General features: G+C 42.4%; 1 protein-coding gene across 1 annotated transcript; it reads right to left on the bottom strand.

Annotated features, from left to right (window-relative positions):
• Window positions 1–1161: 1161 nt before the first annotated feature.
• Window positions 1162–12353, bottom strand: usp14 (ubiquitin specific peptidase 14 (tRNA-guanine transglycosylase)). Its single transcript, XM_083653709.1, has 16 exons — window positions 12249–12353; window positions 11175–11320; window positions 10512–10544; window positions 9342–9446; window positions 8261–8364; window positions 7389–7447; window positions 7136–7266; window positions 6657–6737; window positions 6446–6528; window positions 5544–5658; window positions 5119–5184; window positions 4901–4993; window positions 4270–4401; window positions 3676–3739; window positions 1795–1902; window positions 1162–1417 (listed from the first exon to the last, which is right to left on the bottom strand). The coding sequence occupies exons 1-16, from the start codon at window positions 12262–12264 to the stop codon at window positions 1272–1274; spliced, it is 1482 nt and encodes a 493-aa protein (XP_083509835.1). The 5' UTR covers window positions 12265–12353; the 3' UTR covers window positions 1162–1271.
• Window positions 12354–18255: the final 5902 nt, after the last annotated feature.

Here is an 18255-nt window from a genome sequence, read left to right on the forward strand (position 1 = left end):
GTACTCATGCAGTAACAACTCTGGAGCAGCACTTAAGGGGGGAATGATAAAGGTAAGTGGTGTTAAGTAATAATGAATGAGTCACTCTTTGGAGTGAACAGCTTTTATATATATCTACAAAATAATCATCAACTACTCTATATATTCACAAACTCACATTTAAGCTACTAATCATTAACCATCTATTCAGGAATTGACCGACTAATCAGTAACCCACCACTCTTCAACACTAAAGTGACACCCTTGTTTACTTAGATGAAATGTCAAATATGGTCCGACAGAATTCTGGAAATTTAAGTGTGGAAAAGTATAGAATTTTTAAATGGAAAATGTGTAGGAAGGAACCATGTTGACCACAAGCTCACATTAAAGAAAACGTTACATTTTGGTATAACAGTTTATTTTCACCACCTTATGAAAAGCCATCAGTCAGTCAATAACTTATTACAGAGTTGATGGGTAGGTAGGTCTCACACATTGCAGCAGGGTGATCAGAAAAAACGGCATCAAAAGAAAGAGAAGCATAGCATGTAAGAGCATAGATGTAAAACTCCAAAGACAATGAATGTGCAAGGCGGTTAAATCTAAAGTCTAACTCGTTTAACTGCACAGTTCACAAGGGCAACCCATTCAACTCATGTTCTGAACGCACTTCCCTCAAAACAGCATTTGTGAATATTTGGCGGAACGCACCTCATTGCTGTCAATACCCTTAAGGACAATTACAGGAGATGATGCAAACCGGGGAATTGAGAAAAGACCTGGGATTGAATTTAAGTTTCCCACAACAGGGGAATAAGGGCAAGTCTTAACAGTGAACATGTCCATAACATAACTGATCTGAAAAGATACAAACCAGGATATCTCCAATGACAAGAACTTGGCCAAGACTTTCTGTACAGGTTGATTAGTTAAATGACTACAGTGGAATACTTTGATTTATGACGAGCACCTTATCCAAAGGCTTTAAAAAATATACAATGTGTATAAAACATTTAATGAAACTGCAGAGCTAGACTTTAAAACCTCTTTCAAGGATTCAGTCCAGAGATTGCCTCTTTTCGTATCTCCACTCTCAAACCCCACTGGTAGAGGATTTAACGCCATTTTGACAATTTGTTTTACAAGCATCTGTCAGTTACAAAAAAAATTACGGCCATCAAATTTTGAAAGACACCCAGATTTATTGCACATCTATGCAGACAGTGCTTGGAAATGGCATTTCGTATGTGTTGTTGGATGCTGTCTGTCTTCTAGGAGTCCCTCTGCAGTTACTGTTCCTCCTCAAGTATTTCCAGTCGCCGGGGCCCATAGACTAGAACATATGCTATATGCCAGTCTCCACCACCAGACAGCCGCAGGATATCATCTGGAGACACCACACTCACCTTGTCATCATCAAACTTCACCCATTCATCTGTGGCAGGGAGGAACCGATAGAAACAGAGAAAACATTAAAGGGGCCATATTATGCATTTCTTAATTTTGTATCATATATATATGTTGTTACAATCTTGGATGGTCATAAACGTGGGCTAAGCTTCAAATAAATAGGTGAAAGTGTTTGAATGTTACCCCCATGAACGCCCCCTCCCCCCCATGAAGTCTCGTAGACGAGATGGTACGGGATTTGTGCGAGAGCCATAGTCCGAGGTGACGTCAGCTAGGACTTGCTCGTTACCCTGGTGATGCCAAGCATAGCCCTGGCCGGCGGCAGTACACTGCCGACTGTAACCCTGCTAGTTTCCACTCGTCTCAGCAGTATCTGCCTTTCAGAAGACATGGAACAGTTACCTTCTTTCCTTTTGACCCATCCCACGTAGTGGCCTGATGAGCTGGAGCGACCTTGGTGTGTCAGCACTGCCTGCAGGTCATAGTAGCCGCTGTTGTTGGAGCCGAGGTCTGCGGGGGGGGAAACATGGCATTACAATTCCTCTGTGGCAGTGTGGCAGGCCTTAAAGGAACACTGCCCATTTTCAACCAGCTTTGTATCATTAGAACATCAGTAGTACAGTATATCAGAAAACTGTAAACGGTTTTGAAGTGTGTCATTTAATTTGACAGTTATTGAGTGTTAAAGTGTGGACCAGTGACTAACTCAAATTAATAACTCATTAACTCAAATCAACTCTCAATAACTGTCAAACTAGATGAATGATGAATAGTTTGACAGTTATTGAGAGTTGATTTGAGTTAATGAGTTATTAATTTGAGTTAGTGTGGACCAGTGATGTCACTGGTCCACACTTTAACACTCAATAACTGTCAAATTAAATGACAGACTTCAAAACCCTTTACAGTTTTTCTGATATACTACTGATGTTCTAATGATACAAAGCTGGTTGAAAATGGGCGGAGTGTTCCTTTAAAGTGATGAAAATCCATTGCTTGGTTGCTGAACAAAGGAAGATGCTTTTTCCACATTAGCTAATTCTGCCATCCCACAATTCCTTGCGGCTGTGGTGGAGTTATCAACACACAACCTTTGTCATTGTTTTGAGAGAAGTTTCAGGAGAGTGACTCCTAGTGGCCGAAAATTACATACACAGAGCACACACCCTGAGCTGCACGTTTTTCACACCCTAACTAATCTTAACCACATCTTTTCTACTTGCCGCACATTTTCAGGAAGAAGCAATTGTGGCGACCAATCAAATGAGTTCGGGGCGGAGTTTTCCCAGCCCATACTAGGAAGAAATGTTGGTCCAGGAACAACTGTTACTTGGTGAAATCAGTTTGTGCGTAGACGCATAAAATATATGGAGTGAAGACTTTGAAGGAATTTTAGAAAAAGGTATTAAGTATTCTTTTGCTCAATGGAAGTTACTATATTGACATGTATGATTCCAGTGAATAATTTTCCACTGAGAAATATGTTGCGTTCAATTAGAGACAGCATGAGAATCCTCATATGGAGCTTCGTCACATGGTGCAACAACAATCACCTGAAGCTCAATATCAGAAAAATCAACGAGCTTGAGGTGGACTCCCAAAGGAACAGGAGGCCACACCCCCTGTCCTGGCTGTCATCCAGGGACAGGAAGTGAGGAGGGTGGACTCATACAACTAACTACAACCCGAAGACATAATGCCTTGGGCCACGGCTGTGGCCGGCAGAGGCGTAAAAAGGTGTGGGCAGGAGAAATGGCAGTGCCATGTTGGGACGTACTAGGGGTGGGGGAAAAAATCGATACACCATAGTATTGCGATATTTTGCCTGACGATATTGTATCGATATTTGGACGCCAAGTATCGATATAAAAAAAAATATATATATATATATATATATATATTTTTTTTTTTTTTTTTTTTTTTGCAGGCCATGCCATGCCAGGCCACCGGGCATCTGCCCGAAGCGCCCGATGTTGCAGTCCGCGCCTGCAATGCCGTATTGAGTCCAGAGAAGCTTAATAATGTAGCCTACATTTTGGGCAAAAAAAACACAAAAAAACAACACTGCATGTTTTACTTCCGGTGAGGTCAAGGAAAAGGTAGGAAAAGGAGTTAGACAATATATCGAAATATCGCAATATTCAATATATCGCAATATTCAATATATCGCAATATTCAATATATCGCAATATCAGCGATATCGCAATACTATCGTATCGTGACTCAAGTATCGTTTTAGTATTGTATCGTGGGCATCTGGTGATTCCCACCCCTAGGACGTACCGTCAGGGAATGAGAAAGGCTCGTATTTCACTTCCTTCTTCACTGTGTCTGGCTTCTTCACCACCTGTTGCACACACATACACACACACATTAAATACAAACATGTGAGACCCTGTGCAAAGCTGACATTACACAGCCCCCCCCCCCCCCAAACTGTACTTGGCCAATTCCCCCTGGTGTCCCGGTCATTGCTCCACCCCCCCTGCGCAATTGGAGGAGATACTAGCACATGCCTCTCCCGATACATGTGCAGTCGCCAGCCACTTTTTTTTCACCTGACGGCGAGGAGTTTCACCAGCAGGATTGTAGCGCGTGGGAGGATCACGCTATTCCTCCCAGTTCCTCCTCCTCCCCGAACGACCAGAGGAGGCACTAGTGCAGCGACCAGGACACATACCCCTAATCCGGCGTCCCACCCACAGACACGGCCAATTACACGGCCTGTATGGACGCCCGACCAAGCCAGAGGTAACACGGGGGCTCGAACCTGCGACCCTCGTGTGGGTAGGCAGGGAATCTACCGCTGCACTACCCGGACGCCCTGCTCCTCGGGTAGTTTTTAAGCATAAAACAGGAGAAAGAAGTCCACTCGACCTTTTGCTGCTGCTGTTTCTCGAGGTTCTTGTCCTCAGCCTCCTTGAACTTTGCCCTGAGTGATGTCATCTTCTCCTGCAGCTCAGTAGTACAGAGCTCATAGACATCCAGCATGAGGGGGAACTTGACATCCTTCAAATAGAAACAAATGACATTTCAGACTCGGCTTCAATTGACCAATAGAGTACCGCAGGAATGAGTCCGGAAGAGCTGGACGCTAGCACTTCCAAAAGGCAATGTGATTTTTTTATGGGGATTTTGGTTAAATGCATGGAATAAGGTCTGTGGTTAACACAAGTTGATTATCTTCACAAATGAGGAACACTTTTATAACGTTTGAAGCATTTTCTGAAAATTGCGTTAAAACGCATTCATGCTTCAAAAGTCATAGAAGTGTTCCTCATTTGTGAAGATGATCTTGCTGAAAACAAACATTGCTGTTCATACACTTTTGTTAACCACAGACCTTATTTAATGCATTTAACCGAAATCGCCATGCAAAAATCCCATTGCCTTTCACACCTACGAACCAGGAAGTGCAGGAACTTCTGGGTAAGCCTACAAAAATACAATACTCTTATATAGTGAGCCTTGAGTGTCATTGCAACAACAAAAAAGTCAAAACACAGACCTTAAGGACTTTGGCATTGACAGACTCCTTCTCTTTGTAGAAAAAGCGGACCATTTGAACAGTCAGGTAGGAAGGGATACGGCTGAGTTTTGACTATGGGGATTAAAATTGCACAAAATACATGCATTTCAGTATTGCGTTTGACATTTCAATGGTAGACATCCAGCATTTTCTTTCAACTAAGCAAATGAAGGAAGATTTCAAAACAAAAAGCTTACAGATTTTATATACAGGGCATTTCTTTCCAAGGATGGAGACAGCTTGGTAATTTCTTCCTGCAGTCTCTGGAGAGATAAAAAACAAAAACAGACAGAAACATTATTAGATCCCGGTTACTATGGAGACAGACCTCCCATGTGCCTGTGTGTCTGTGTGGTTCCTTCTGTTCTCACTAGACCTGGGCAAAAAATAGAATGTGCAGGTTTAAAATACAACTACCCCAGGTGCTTCGGCTTTAGTTTAAATTTAGTTTTATTTGCTCAGATTAAAATAAAAAACAGACAAAAGGAAACACGTGGATAAAAAAAAAGATTGCGCCGGTAGAGACCAAGCTTATTCTAGCTCTCTACCTAAGAAATTAAATCAATGTTAATAACGCAAAATGGCCACATCACTCACAAAGCAAGAAATCAAGCGTACGTACCAGCCTCAGTCCTGTGGCAAGGTATTTCACTTCCTGGTTGATGAAGCAGCTGAGCTGGAGCTGGCTTTCCTTGCCCTTGGTCGGCTTCTCCTCCTCCGACTCTGTGCATTTCATACTGGGCAAGAGGGCCGTTAAGAAACAAGCCTGGACGAGCAATATGGCAGTCCTGCTGGAAGACTTTAGCGCACACCTTACCAACCAAGGGGGTCGCATGGAATTAAAATGGGGACGCCTGAAATTTCTAGTAATCAATTCCCACTACATTTTCACAAAAGCGTCAGTTTAATGACAAAATGTAAATATACACAATGGCTCCCCTCCGCTCTGCAGTAGGTAGGTTGCCTGTTCAGCGATACGCTGCGGGAACTGAGCAGAAGTGGGGTCTGTGTTAACCAGATTATAGCCCATAGTTGTAGCCTACTTAGCCCTTTTTTTTCATTTTCATTATTCGTCGTTTAATTTGAGTTCAGCATTAATTTGCAGCCTTGTAAATACAAGCTCACCTGTACATATCCTCCACTGGGGAAATAAAATCCTCACTTTGTACACTGATATCTGGCTCATCCAAGCTCTTCTGCCTCCAGATATCGTCCATAATAATATACATGAAATAGCCTAACGTGGTCTAAATTGAACATTTGCTTGCAACATAGTATTAAACTATTCCACGATTGCAAACAAATTAATTTTAGCCAAAAATTGTCTTATGTTTTGACGTCAGTGGGGTCACAAGTCAAAAAAGGTTGGGAACCACTGCTAGCTCGTTCTTTCTTAATTTGGACATAATTAAGGCATTTCACACATTCATCTGTAATAAGATGCTAATTTAACGAGTCAAACCCCAGTGAACTGGTAAATAAAACAGACGGGTTGGATGGAACGACGGCAGACTGAAAGGATACGTGGTTTCAAATTCCACGCCGAAATATTGGTCGATGAAGTTCTTCTTCGACGAGGCAGAGGCGGCTCCACTCTCAGTGTCGGTCTGATTTTCAGAGAGAAAAAGGGAGAGGTTAGGATGTTATTGCTTAAACCGTCTTAACCTACAAGATTGAATGTCGTGGTCATCCTTTCATCACAAAATATTAAAAGGAGGGGAAAAAAAGTGTTGACCTCCATCGGAGTCTCTGGCTCTAGTGGCTCCAACTTTTGCTGAAGGACCCTCATCATCTGCAGCCAGCACTCGTTGGCATCCTAAAAGAACAGAGGAAGCAGCAAAAGTGAGAAGATTTGTCCCTGCACTCCTAGGTCTAGCATTAAGATGTAGTCACAGTTCACCAATCGTGGTTCAATCCATTTCAGTGTAAAAAAATTTAAATAAATAAAAAAATCATCTCCCCTTTTGAATAAATGCCTTGAAAGCAGAGTGCCGTTCGGATTTCAAAGGAATTGGTACTTTTAATCCATTTAAAACAGCCTTGATAGCAGCCGCCATTGTTCTTTTGACTCCTCTGCGCACGTGGTAACCGCGTGACAACGGCTTAGTCCCGCCCGTTAGGCTGTTTATTAATGCTGTCAGACCAAAAGCAGCCAAAACTCAACTCGTCGGAGTGGACGATTCAAAGGTCTGGACCCAGGCAACAACTGCTCACCTGCTGGAGGTACTGTCCCTGGTCTCCCTTCTCGGCAAACTGTGGAAAGGCCATGTGGAGGAACTGCAGCAAGATGATGGGTGGGAGGCTGGACGAGGTCTTCTCCATGGTCTCGTATAAATCACGAAGGGCTGAGGACACGAGGACAAAAAGCATATTCGTCCATTTTGCAATTTCAAGTTTAATTTATTAGCCGAGCTTTCAAAAGGAAATTGGTCCACTGTAGTTTGTTCATCTAGGAATTTCCTCCAACCTGCTGTGATGTATTGGGATGGTGCGTTTGCCCCTGAGGATCGCAGAGCACCCGAATACCTGTAGAGGGAGACAGACCATTTCAGCAGAAGCAACGCAACAACAAAATCACCCCGAAATGTCAGGGCATGCTGTCATGTGTAGAAAAGAGCTGGTGCCGACTGCCGAGTCTGCCGACATGCCAGTAAATCAGTTCTGCCAATTTTACTTCTCAAGACTTGTTAGAATGTTACTAGACTAGTAACGTATGTGTGAACGATGCCATAAATTAACGGCACAAGCAGCACAACATCAGGACATGTGTGGCCAGATACAGCTAATGGTTTCTAGCCTAAATACTGCTCAGAAATCAGCTAAATGCACATAAACCCGCCCAAGCCCATTATCCCCCCCGCAAAATGAGACCCACAACAGCCCAATTGGCGGAAACCCGCCAAAGCTGGCAACACTCATCATCAGGATGGTCTGTTGTCAAACTGTAGGAGGGGAATCCAAACCACTATCATGTCTTTTTTGAACAACAGAAACATTTTAACTGCAATTTTACTGGTGTGAAACAGACAGACTACAAACAACAACAAATCATATCACATATCATATATTCAAGCAACATATTTCCTTAATCATAGTGCCACTTCAACACACTATCTTTAGGAAATCACTCTCCAGGACAATGTCAATTACAGTAAACGATAAATAGATCTACTTAATTGTCCCACTGCTATTTGAAATACCATTCAGGAAAAAAATACAATCTGAAAAAAGTTTACCATGACATTTTCTTAAATGTTCTTAATGTACTTTCTGTGACCAGAAATGCAGTTGTTCAATTGCTACAGGACTAAAGAACTCTGTAATAGAGGAAAAACCCACCTTCTGAGTGCAGTTTTGAGCTCTGGCACAGAGCGCAGACACTGTACTGTGGCGTTCATGTAGCAGGTGTTTCCCAAGTTTGTCAGCCCACAAGGCAGCTCCAACTGCAAAGTACCAGAAGAAAGGGGTTGGTTCCTCCACAGGTAACAAGGGAAAACACAGCTTCTTTCTTCCATTTACAGTTATTAACAAAATATCATTGTGCATGGTGGTTTTTTCCCTTATAGAGGATACTAAGATAAGATCAATCAACATTGGTTTTGATATCTTGGCCTGTCAGTCAGCATCGACCATATGATGGAGGTTCCCGTCTGAAGAGTCAATATAGCTTACTCTCAAGTAAGGCTTCATCTGGCAAAGATATGATGCCCTCCAATGGTCGGCATGTTGAGGGGCGTACACATTTAGTTTAATATGTAAACTGTTTGCCAAACATAATACTGTCAGCATAAGTGAAAATCTGAGGAAATCTATTTTAAAATAGTCACTGCAACAACAACAACAAAAAACATAAAAAAGGCAATAGTGGCCATATTTGTTTTCAGGTGAGCTGGTAATCTCAAGTCTAAAGGTGCTGACAGGGTTCTGCGCAGCCTCGACTTGGAGCCTTGCCGGCGACTAGCGGCGACAGCGAGACTGTGCATACTCGAACGTAACTCGGCGCGTTGGCTGCGGTACACATCCAAAACACTAGGTGGCTTGTGGTACACTTACTGTATGTCCATTACATATGACGTTATGGTGTCGTTTACCAAGAACTTGCAATCATGTCGGTGGGGGGACATTTTATTGTCCCTCCATTTCAAAACTCATTCCGGTGAGCCTGCAGAAGGCTTTGCTAGATGAGGGACAAGCACTGTTAAATGAGGAAATGGCATTTCCTCATTCCTCACAACTACGTCAGCAGATATGTGCGCGGCCCAAGGCAACGGCCAATCACAGCTCTCGTGCTGGTCACGTTTTCGAGGAGCTGCACACCCCCCTCCACCGAGCTGCACCGATAAGACGGCCAGCTGCGGCGACCCCTCGGAGCAGTCGGCGATGGCGATTTCGCGTAAGCATAAAAGCAGTTTTAACTCACCGCTGAGGCCAGCTGCTCCTCAGTCATGTCCTCGACAAACATGGGCCGGACTGCAGGCTCCTCAGGCAGGGCTTCTGCTGAACCCATCATCAGTAGGGTCATTCCCTAAGAGACAACCAGAATATAGTCGACTTCACACAAATATAAATAGTGAAGTGGTACCATTCTATAAAACAAACAAATTAACCAAACCAAACTTTGTGTTATTTGCTTTTAACTCATTGAGTGCCAGCCACTTTTGGAGAACGGAAGCTCCCAGTGCCAGAGTTTCAGAGCGTTTTCAGTGATTTCTCGAGGCCCACAGAATATTGTGTGATATTACTATGTAAACACCGAACACGCACAAAGAACGAGGAGACTCTCTTCTATCATCTGCAAAAAAAAGTTTATTGATACCATTTTCCGTTCTTTAGTTATGAGCCGGAGAAGATAGGCTGTTTTGAGCAAAAAGACAGGTTTCAAATTATAAGCTGAGATATTCAGCCTTTTGTGAAATTAAGCATTTCAAGCACATTCACTGACTCTAGCTAATATTTTCTGATGTAGTGACGTGGTGTAGTTCTGTGGAGCCTGCGTGCCCCACCCCCCTCTCCCCCCCTCAGCTGCAAACTCCTCCCCACACGCACCCAGTCTATTTTCGGAGCCTCCGTTTTTGCGCCGGGCGGCTCCCAGCGCGACAAGGAAATGCCAAACGGGACTGCAGGGAAAGGTTTGGCCCTTCGGCGTCGGGTGCTGCCTTTCTGGCGGGTAATCGTGTGGAGAAACTATATGCAGACAGACAGACAGAGGCAGAGGAGCTCAGTTGTGGGCGCGGATTGACTGATGTTCGCAGCCATCGTCAGCTGCAGACAGAGCAATCTATATGGCTCTGGCTGCAGCATGCATCGGTTTCTCTTTGATCACGGCTTTTCCTGCAGTTTTCCGGACCTTTCTGTAATCTGGAGAGCACTGTCGCCACCTAATGAGTCCGTAAAATAGGTTATACACCTTCAATAGCTCCCATATTTGTACAGGAGATGCCTGATGCTTTGATCCACGTCCCACCGTCAAAAAACGCAATTGACGAACATACTCGTCCTTGGCACTCTACGTTACTAAACGAAATGACGAACATACTCGTCCATGGCACTCAATGAGTTAAGCAGAACTTGCATATATACTGGTACTCACATTTTTCAGTTTGATGTTTCCCCACTCATCATCCTAGAACAAAGACCAGACATTATCTCCTGTAATAAAATAAAACATTCAAGAAAAAAGAAAAGAAAAAATAACTTCTTGGATATTTTATTTTATTAGTTTATTTGGCAGGGACATATAAAAAAAAACATTAAACCCCATAGGGGAAGAGATGCTTTGCAACAGATTTAGCCATAGACTACTTTCCATCTGGAGTCCCTGGGCAGGTGGATACAAAGGCCATTCAGAGTTACAAATAAACACAATAAAATACATAAAGTGTAAAAAACAGGGAAAGGGCACAGGTTAGTATGAGATTGTGATATAAAGAGCAGGCTTCACAGCCTGATGAAGACCAGTGAGGTTGAAACGCGTTGCGTTTTCTGCACCTGTCTATTTAAAGTGAAGATGTACATTGTTTGTAAACTGGTTTCAGTACACATGTACTATATACTTTGTGATTAAATATTGGCTCCTTTTGTCCAAGAAGCTGATTTTTTTGTCTTGATTCTTCTATTTTTGGCCTGCTGAGCTTTCTTGCTAAAGTTTATTTTTATTTTTCCTTTCATAAAATAAAACATGCAATACAGTGCTTGTGTTTTGGTCACAAACACCTCTGACACAGAGGCCTGCCTGTTGTTTTTGTGAGTGTACCTTGAGGGTGCCTCCCTTCACCATGACCTTCTGTCTCTCTGGCTGAACCCCTGACAGGGCAAAGAGCTGAGCCTTGAAGACCATGGGTGGCTCCTCCGTGTTCAGCTCCACTCCATCAAACTTCTCCTTGCCCCATTTCACATTTACTAATAGACACGGAGAAACAGCACAGACAGGTCCTTGAGTTAGTGTCTGCTCATAGGGTGAGTGGTGACAATACTGAGTGATCATGTATGATGACACGGCATGAAGTGAATTGCTGCATACAAACAGGCAGCTGCAAATGCACGATCGACCTGGTACTACCATAAAGTCACGTTAGGATAGCTGCTTGGTTACAGATTCTATGGATATGCCGACTGATTATTGATTAACCACTTTTCAAAGCGAGATGATGTCGGCAACTGCACTGGAACGCTTAAAAATAGTGTACATTCATTTGGCTAGCTTTTAGCATAGCTAACGTCAACTACGTTACCCAACACGCCGTTTAACGCAACGCTACTTGTCAAACTGCATTCGTATTCAATACATCATAAACCGATAAAACATTAGCGTTAGCTACACAAGTAGACCGAGAATGAGAATATAACTAAAGGGGTTGCATTGTGGTTAGAAACACTGCCGTTACCTAACTTAATGTTAGTGAACCTAACTAGTTTCTAGCTAGTTAGCGATGTTAGCTAGCTTTTAGCTGGCGACAGCTAGCCTTTTTCTGAGTCGGATGCCGGTTACGCTAGTTGGCTAACGTTAGGTAGCTGACTCAAACTCAGCTAACCGACAGAGTAACGTTATAGCAGTTATAGAAACATGACCGTGATGTATGTTATCATGTCTGGAAATACTCTTTTTGGAACATATGCGGAGTGTTTAACGTTACTCCCTATATGGCCTAGCCAGGATTAAAAAAAAAGCCAAGTAACATTTGCTAACTGCATATCACGCTAGCGTAAGCTAAGCTAACATGCTAAAAGTGATCACTACACTAGCTAGAGATCAGATCACGTGCACGATTTCATACTTCTTGATACCATCTCAGTACAATGAATGCGCTATGTTATAATCATATCATACCTGTAAACACTGGCATATTTGGCCACTGTTATTTCCTTAACTCTATTTCCTTGTTTCAGTCCACCGGGGCGCGTTTGTAGAGTGGGTCTGAACGTCTGAACTCATTCAAACAGAATGACGCTGCAACAACACGCTGAAAATCTATCGACTCACTCTGTGAATCGATTCACTAACCTGGCCTGTCTGATGCCGAGAATAACTTTTTTTCTTCTTCAAATATTCATGTACAAACTGTGTGTACAGTGTTTGTACAACAACTGCTTTCTGTGAAAATTGAAAGTCATGATGTTTGTAACAAACATCATGACTTTCAATTTTTACAGAAAAATTACATCCCCCAAATTAATCATATCTCCTGAACCATGAAGCCCATATTATGCATATTATGCATTTTTCTGGTCTCCTTTGATAGGTAACAAGCTAATCAATATGGATATTATAATATTAATAATTATATTATAACTAATTACTATAAGTTCCATCAGTACAGACGTAGTCAGTCTCTAGTATCCACGTTGGTGGCAGTCATGGGCGGTGTTAATGGGGCGGCCAGGGGGGCCTGGCCCCCCCAGTCGTAAAAAAAAAATGCTCACCGTTGTAAATCTCCATCTCACTGTCTGAATATGGTCATACAATTTATATCCACTTTGACAAAAATCACAGGTATCTCTTTGCTAAAGCTGTGACAGGGGGGCCTCTGACAGGGCCTTGCTGCAGCCGCCCCCTCCCTCTGGAATGCCCTCCCCAGTCACATCTGAAGGCCAAAACTCATTGTCTTTCATACTCATTATGTCATCTTTCCAAAAAAGCCCTTTTCACTGTTGCTTTTGACCTATAATATTTCTCTCTCTCTCATCTATTTGAATATTTCCTCTCTTTATTGAAGTTGTTTTATCCTGTATTTTGTAAAGTGTCTTTGAGCACAGTCAAAAGCAACAGTGAACAGTGAAGCACTATATAATATACATTACATTACTGAACATACAATAATGAGTATTAATGTTCTGTAATTCTACTCATATTCTAATATTTCTTATATTTCCATTCTTATACTTATTAAACAATAATTAGAGAGAGACCATGATGATGCCAGCCTTAAAATGAGATATTCCTCTAAATCTGGCTTCAAACGGGCAAAATTTCAAATGTAAAACGACCATTTTTTTGTGTGTCTCCTGCAGAAGTGCCCCCCCCCCAGAGCTAAAAGTCAAACTCTGTCTATGGTGGTGCTCTCCAATTGTCTGGGAACCGAGCCTACTGTACTACAGTAGATGTTAAAAAATGAATAATTATACAAAACGTATACTTTGTTTTACATACTTTAATAAGCTAATAATCACACTAATTCCCAAGTCTTCCATGTGTTCCACATCTTTACCTTTATCAGAACTTTCCACACTCTCTGAGGTGGATGCCTGGTTCTCACACACACCTGAGGCCATTTGCAACACACATACATCTTGGGAGTGAACATTTTTTCCTTTCACTCTTTGGATCAAGTTCATTCCATCAACCACCGTAGCAGAGTTCCTTGGGAGTTGCTCTGCTACTGCTAAATCTTTCTGCAACTTTGTGGCCAAAGTAGCTTCCTTTGTCTTTCTCAGCAATCCATCTGTGTCGGTGCCCAGGGGAATGGTCCAAGGGGATGTGTACAAAAGTTACTTCTGGACTAAATTTCCCATAACCCTCCACACCTCACATTTGCTCCTTCCCCTGACATGCACACACCTGACAGCACTCTGGACTAATTAGGGCCAGTCCAGTTCTAGACGGTCAGACAGTTTAAATTTTCCACAGCCGAGGCTCAGTGCTTGAGACTATGTGAGGTAGTATAGCAAGAGTGTCAAGGAAGGTGGCAGGCAGGCAGACTCAGATGACATTTCCAGTTCTCAGAGGTGCAGATTTATTTTACAGTGCTTCCATTACACGTGCAAATTAAACAAAACAAACAAAAAACAAAGAAAATAACTCAAAAAGTTAACCCATAGTTCAAATTAAACAAAGGCATGTGTTTTTGGCAGCACAACCTGGCCTCTCTCCCGAGGAGACAAAGCCCAACTGACTTTATACAGGGTTCAATTTACACCTAGGCTCTGTTCAGCCTGTACCATGTCATTGGAGGTAAACTCCCCATTGACCTTACTACAAGGATTTACAAATACAGTGTTGACAATAACTTTGCAGCTCATTCACATGACTAAATGACTATACTCAAAATGTTAGCAATCACATCATTACTGTAGAGTGAAAAAGGCAACAGAAGACACAGTCCTGTGAAGGAGACACCATTTTACTTGGACTCATCCAATGAAGTCAGGATGACATCACAGACAGCATAAATAAGGAGGAAGTGCCGGGCGGAGCAATTGTTACAAAAGCCAAGGTGAATTATAGCCAACTGAAACAATGTATAAATGTATGATATCTGTATGATGTTAAATGAACATTGAAGGAATAATGTGAATATTAAGGGACAATAGTGGTGAGTCAATGGAGAGGTCTCACCCACTTTGTCACAGACTATCCATGTGGAAATGCTGGATGTGTCTGAGCTCAGCACATTGAAATTATTTCTTGGGAGCCTCAGTGTCCCATAGGCCATAGGGTACCGTTAGGGGTAGGCCAGTACCATCCCCTGTGATGATTCGTTAAAAACTCCAGCTGATAAAAAGAGGAAAGGAAATATCTTCATCGCTTCATTGCGGAGAGCCGTCAAATTGCTTTAAATATATTGTAGTTGTTCAGATACCAATCAGCAGCTAACCGCTAACAAAATCACTGAACACATGCGTGTTCGTCTCGTTGACTGGATGATCCGGGCTCACTCCCGCTCCCCACTGGTTCAGGAGACATTGTACCTCTCGATCGCCATCTTGGATCATTTTCTAACAGGTACAAAGTTTTCTTGTTCATCTTCTGTGAACTAGCAGCTAGCTAACACTCCTCTTATTATGTGCTGTAGGTCCAGGTGTCTCGTAGCGAGCTGCAGCTTGTCGGTGTGACTGCCTTGCTGCTGGCCTCAAAGTATGAGGAGAGTCCGGAGGTTGCAGACTTTGCCAACAGCACAGGCCTGCTTTGACTCACAGCAGTTCCAGGACAGGGCGGCTGCACCCCCCACCACGCTGTCCCCTGACCAGGTGGTCAAAGAATGTGCCCAACAACTGACAGAGGTAATGACTGAAAACTTTAACCTTTCACTAGCACAATGCATCTTCCCATCCAAGTTCAAGGAGGCCACCATCATTCCAGTCCCGAAATACAAATCTCCCAATAGCCTAAAGCAGTGGTTCCCAACCACCGGGCCGCAGACCGGTACCAGGCCGCGAGCCTGGTCCCAATTTTTTTTTGCACTAACCACGTTGCTGCTACCTCATGATAGAACTACTCTCTGTAAATTATTATGATGTTTATCTACCGTGGAGCCTGGTGAATTATTGGTGAATTGTTATTTATTTGTATTTAATTTGTTACTGTAGCCTATGGTTGCATGAAGGGGAGTTTGCAATTTCGTTGTATATCTTTTATGCAATGACAAATAATCTACTACTACTACTACTACTACTACTACTACTACTACTACAGGCAATAGATTCACAAAGGCCCAGATTCTGGAGATGGAGCAGGTGATGTTGAGGAGCCTCAATTTTGACCTGGGATGCCCTCTGCCACTAGACTTCCTCAGGAGGGCTTCAAAGGTTGCAAGCGTATGTATGTATATACAGTATATATATATATACATATATATATATGCCAACCGCTATAAATATACATTTTGTCTCCTGTCTTCATGTAGTTGATGTCATCAGGGCTATTAAAGTGACTGTCTTCTGTCTGTCTATTCCTATTTAGAGACGGACAGGGTGGCCGAGTACCTCATGGAGTTGAGTCTGCTCGACTACAACATGGTGCAGTACCATCCCTCTGAGGTCGCTGCTGCTTCCCTCTGTCTCTCCCAGCTGCTGCTGGATGGACTGTCATGGGTTAGAAGTCTATATAGGCCTACAGATGGATTAAAAGTCTATATAGTCGATATAGGCCAACAGATGATTCAAAGGTTGACAAGCAGCAAGTAAACATGAGTTCATAAGGCAAATGACAGGACTCTGATCTCTCCTCTCTTGTGTTGTAGTCTCCTCTACAGCAGCGCTGCTCAAACTATGATGAGGCCCATCTCCAGCCAGTCATAGCTCATCGCCAAAAATGTGGTGACTGTGAATGAGGGGAAAACAAAGTTCCTGGTGAGTTGGTTGCCAACAGTGAAGTCTCAATAAGATGACATGTTTTTAGCATGACCTAATACTGTAATATCTTGTGTTTCCCTCCAGGCTCTCAAGAAGAAATACGCCAGCAGCGAGCTGATGAAAATCAGCCTCCATCCTGAGCTCAACAGTGAAGTCATCAAGAACATGGCTGCTCCTCTGATGGACAATCCCTTGAGTTCAGCTAAGGACAGAGCCAATTGGATGACGACCGAGGCGTAGAGATTCAAAGTGGGTGAGGGTGAGGAGCCAGCTAGGTTATCTCACTTTGCTAACGATAGAGAACGGGAGGCATTCTTCCAGAGATTGAGAGACAGGAAAGCCAAACGCAGCAGTGTTTGCAAATGTCTCACATTTCCTCTCAGCGCTGCTAGGCTGACACAGCTGGATGTTTGCATGGCATGTGAAGCACGAAAGTCTAAACTTTGTATGTAATATGGTCTGCAGAATCGGTATCACTTGACTTGCCCTTTTCAATGTGTATATATATTGTATACATGTATTTTTTTCTACATTTTATACACACACACACACACACACACACACACGTGTTCTAAATGTATTTTCTATGCATGTTTTTTGTAGTCACTAGTATTTCTCTTTGTTGTACATATCTAATAATTGTAAATATATAGGCTATTGTAAAATAAATCCATGAATAACTTGTTGGAAATGCCTGTGGATTACTTCACCCTGCCTGCATACATGCCTAGAACACCTGCTAAACATGCTCATAAACAACAATAGCCTATGTATAATCAAATAATACCTAAAATATGAAAAATGTATATGTATGTGTGTTAATGAAGTGAATCTACCTAAATGGGATTTAAACGAAGATGGAAGTAGGCTATATGAGTGAAAAACCTCTTGCTCCGCAGATATAATCTGATCCAGAGCAATCTATTAAGAGAGTCGCATATTTTACGCATAGCCTAAAGGATCGCTCCTTGTGCTGTAAATTTTTGGTACATCATTTCTAAAAACAGTTTTGCTAATATTTATGCATATTTTTCACATTACTTGAAAACAAGCGCCAATTCGCTATATGCCAAAATATTGCCAGGCAGCTGGCTGCCGGCCACTGATGATGTCTTGTCCTCAGGGTTGTGAGTCAGTCAGCCTTCCGAGTGATGTCACTCGAGCAAAAAAACAGCGACAGTTCACACAACTAACTAAATATGCATAATTATACATCAGACTCTTGAGCTACTTCTGCTCTCACTCAAAATGTCAACATATAAGCAATGTCATGTATAGTTTTTGAGATATTAACGTTTGTTTGGCACAACTTACGTCGTCTTCTTCTCTGGGTTTTAATGGCAGCTTGCATCCATAATCCTGCACTGCCACCTGCTGGGGTTAGCGAGCAACAGTCGCAATGCTACCGTGCTGTTTTCATCATTAGGTGTGTAAAACAAAAACCTGAATTTAATTTACTCATTGTACAATTTAAAAGTAACGAAGTAGAATGTTTTTTATTTAAATTACTCAAATAAGGGTAAAAGTAGAGCATTTTTAAAAATACTGTAAAAGTATAGATCCTAAAAAAAAACCTACTTAAGTACTTTTACTTGAGTATTTTCCACCTCTGATTCCGACCTCCAGGCCCTGCACCCCCAACTAATGGCTTTTTTCTAAAACATATATCTTCCTTAACTTTCTATGTTCCATTCATTCTGCCACCTCCTTTTGATTTGTCCCTTAATCACCGCTTTAGCTTCTGATTTACTTAATTTACATGAATA

Source organism: Poromitra crassiceps (genome assembly GCF_964638095.1).
Source record: "Poromitra crassiceps genome assembly, chromosome: 17".
Lineage (NCBI taxonomy): Eukaryota > Metazoa > Chordata > Actinopteri > Beryciformes > Melamphaidae > Poromitra > Poromitra crassiceps.

What these genes read in the sequence shown, in the direction of transcription:
- usp14 (XM_083653709.1), bottom strand. An exon ending in AGGAGCAGCTGGCCTCAGCG is followed by an intron (nt 8,365 to 9,341) that starts GTGAGTTAAAAC and finishes GGTACTTTGCAG; the next exon opens with TTGGAGCTGCCTTGTGGGCT. An exon ending in GCCTTTCTCATTCCCTGACG is followed by an intron (nt 1,903 to 3,675) that starts GTACGTCCTAGG and finishes CCCCCCCCGCAG; the next exon opens with ACCTCGGCTCCAACAACAGC.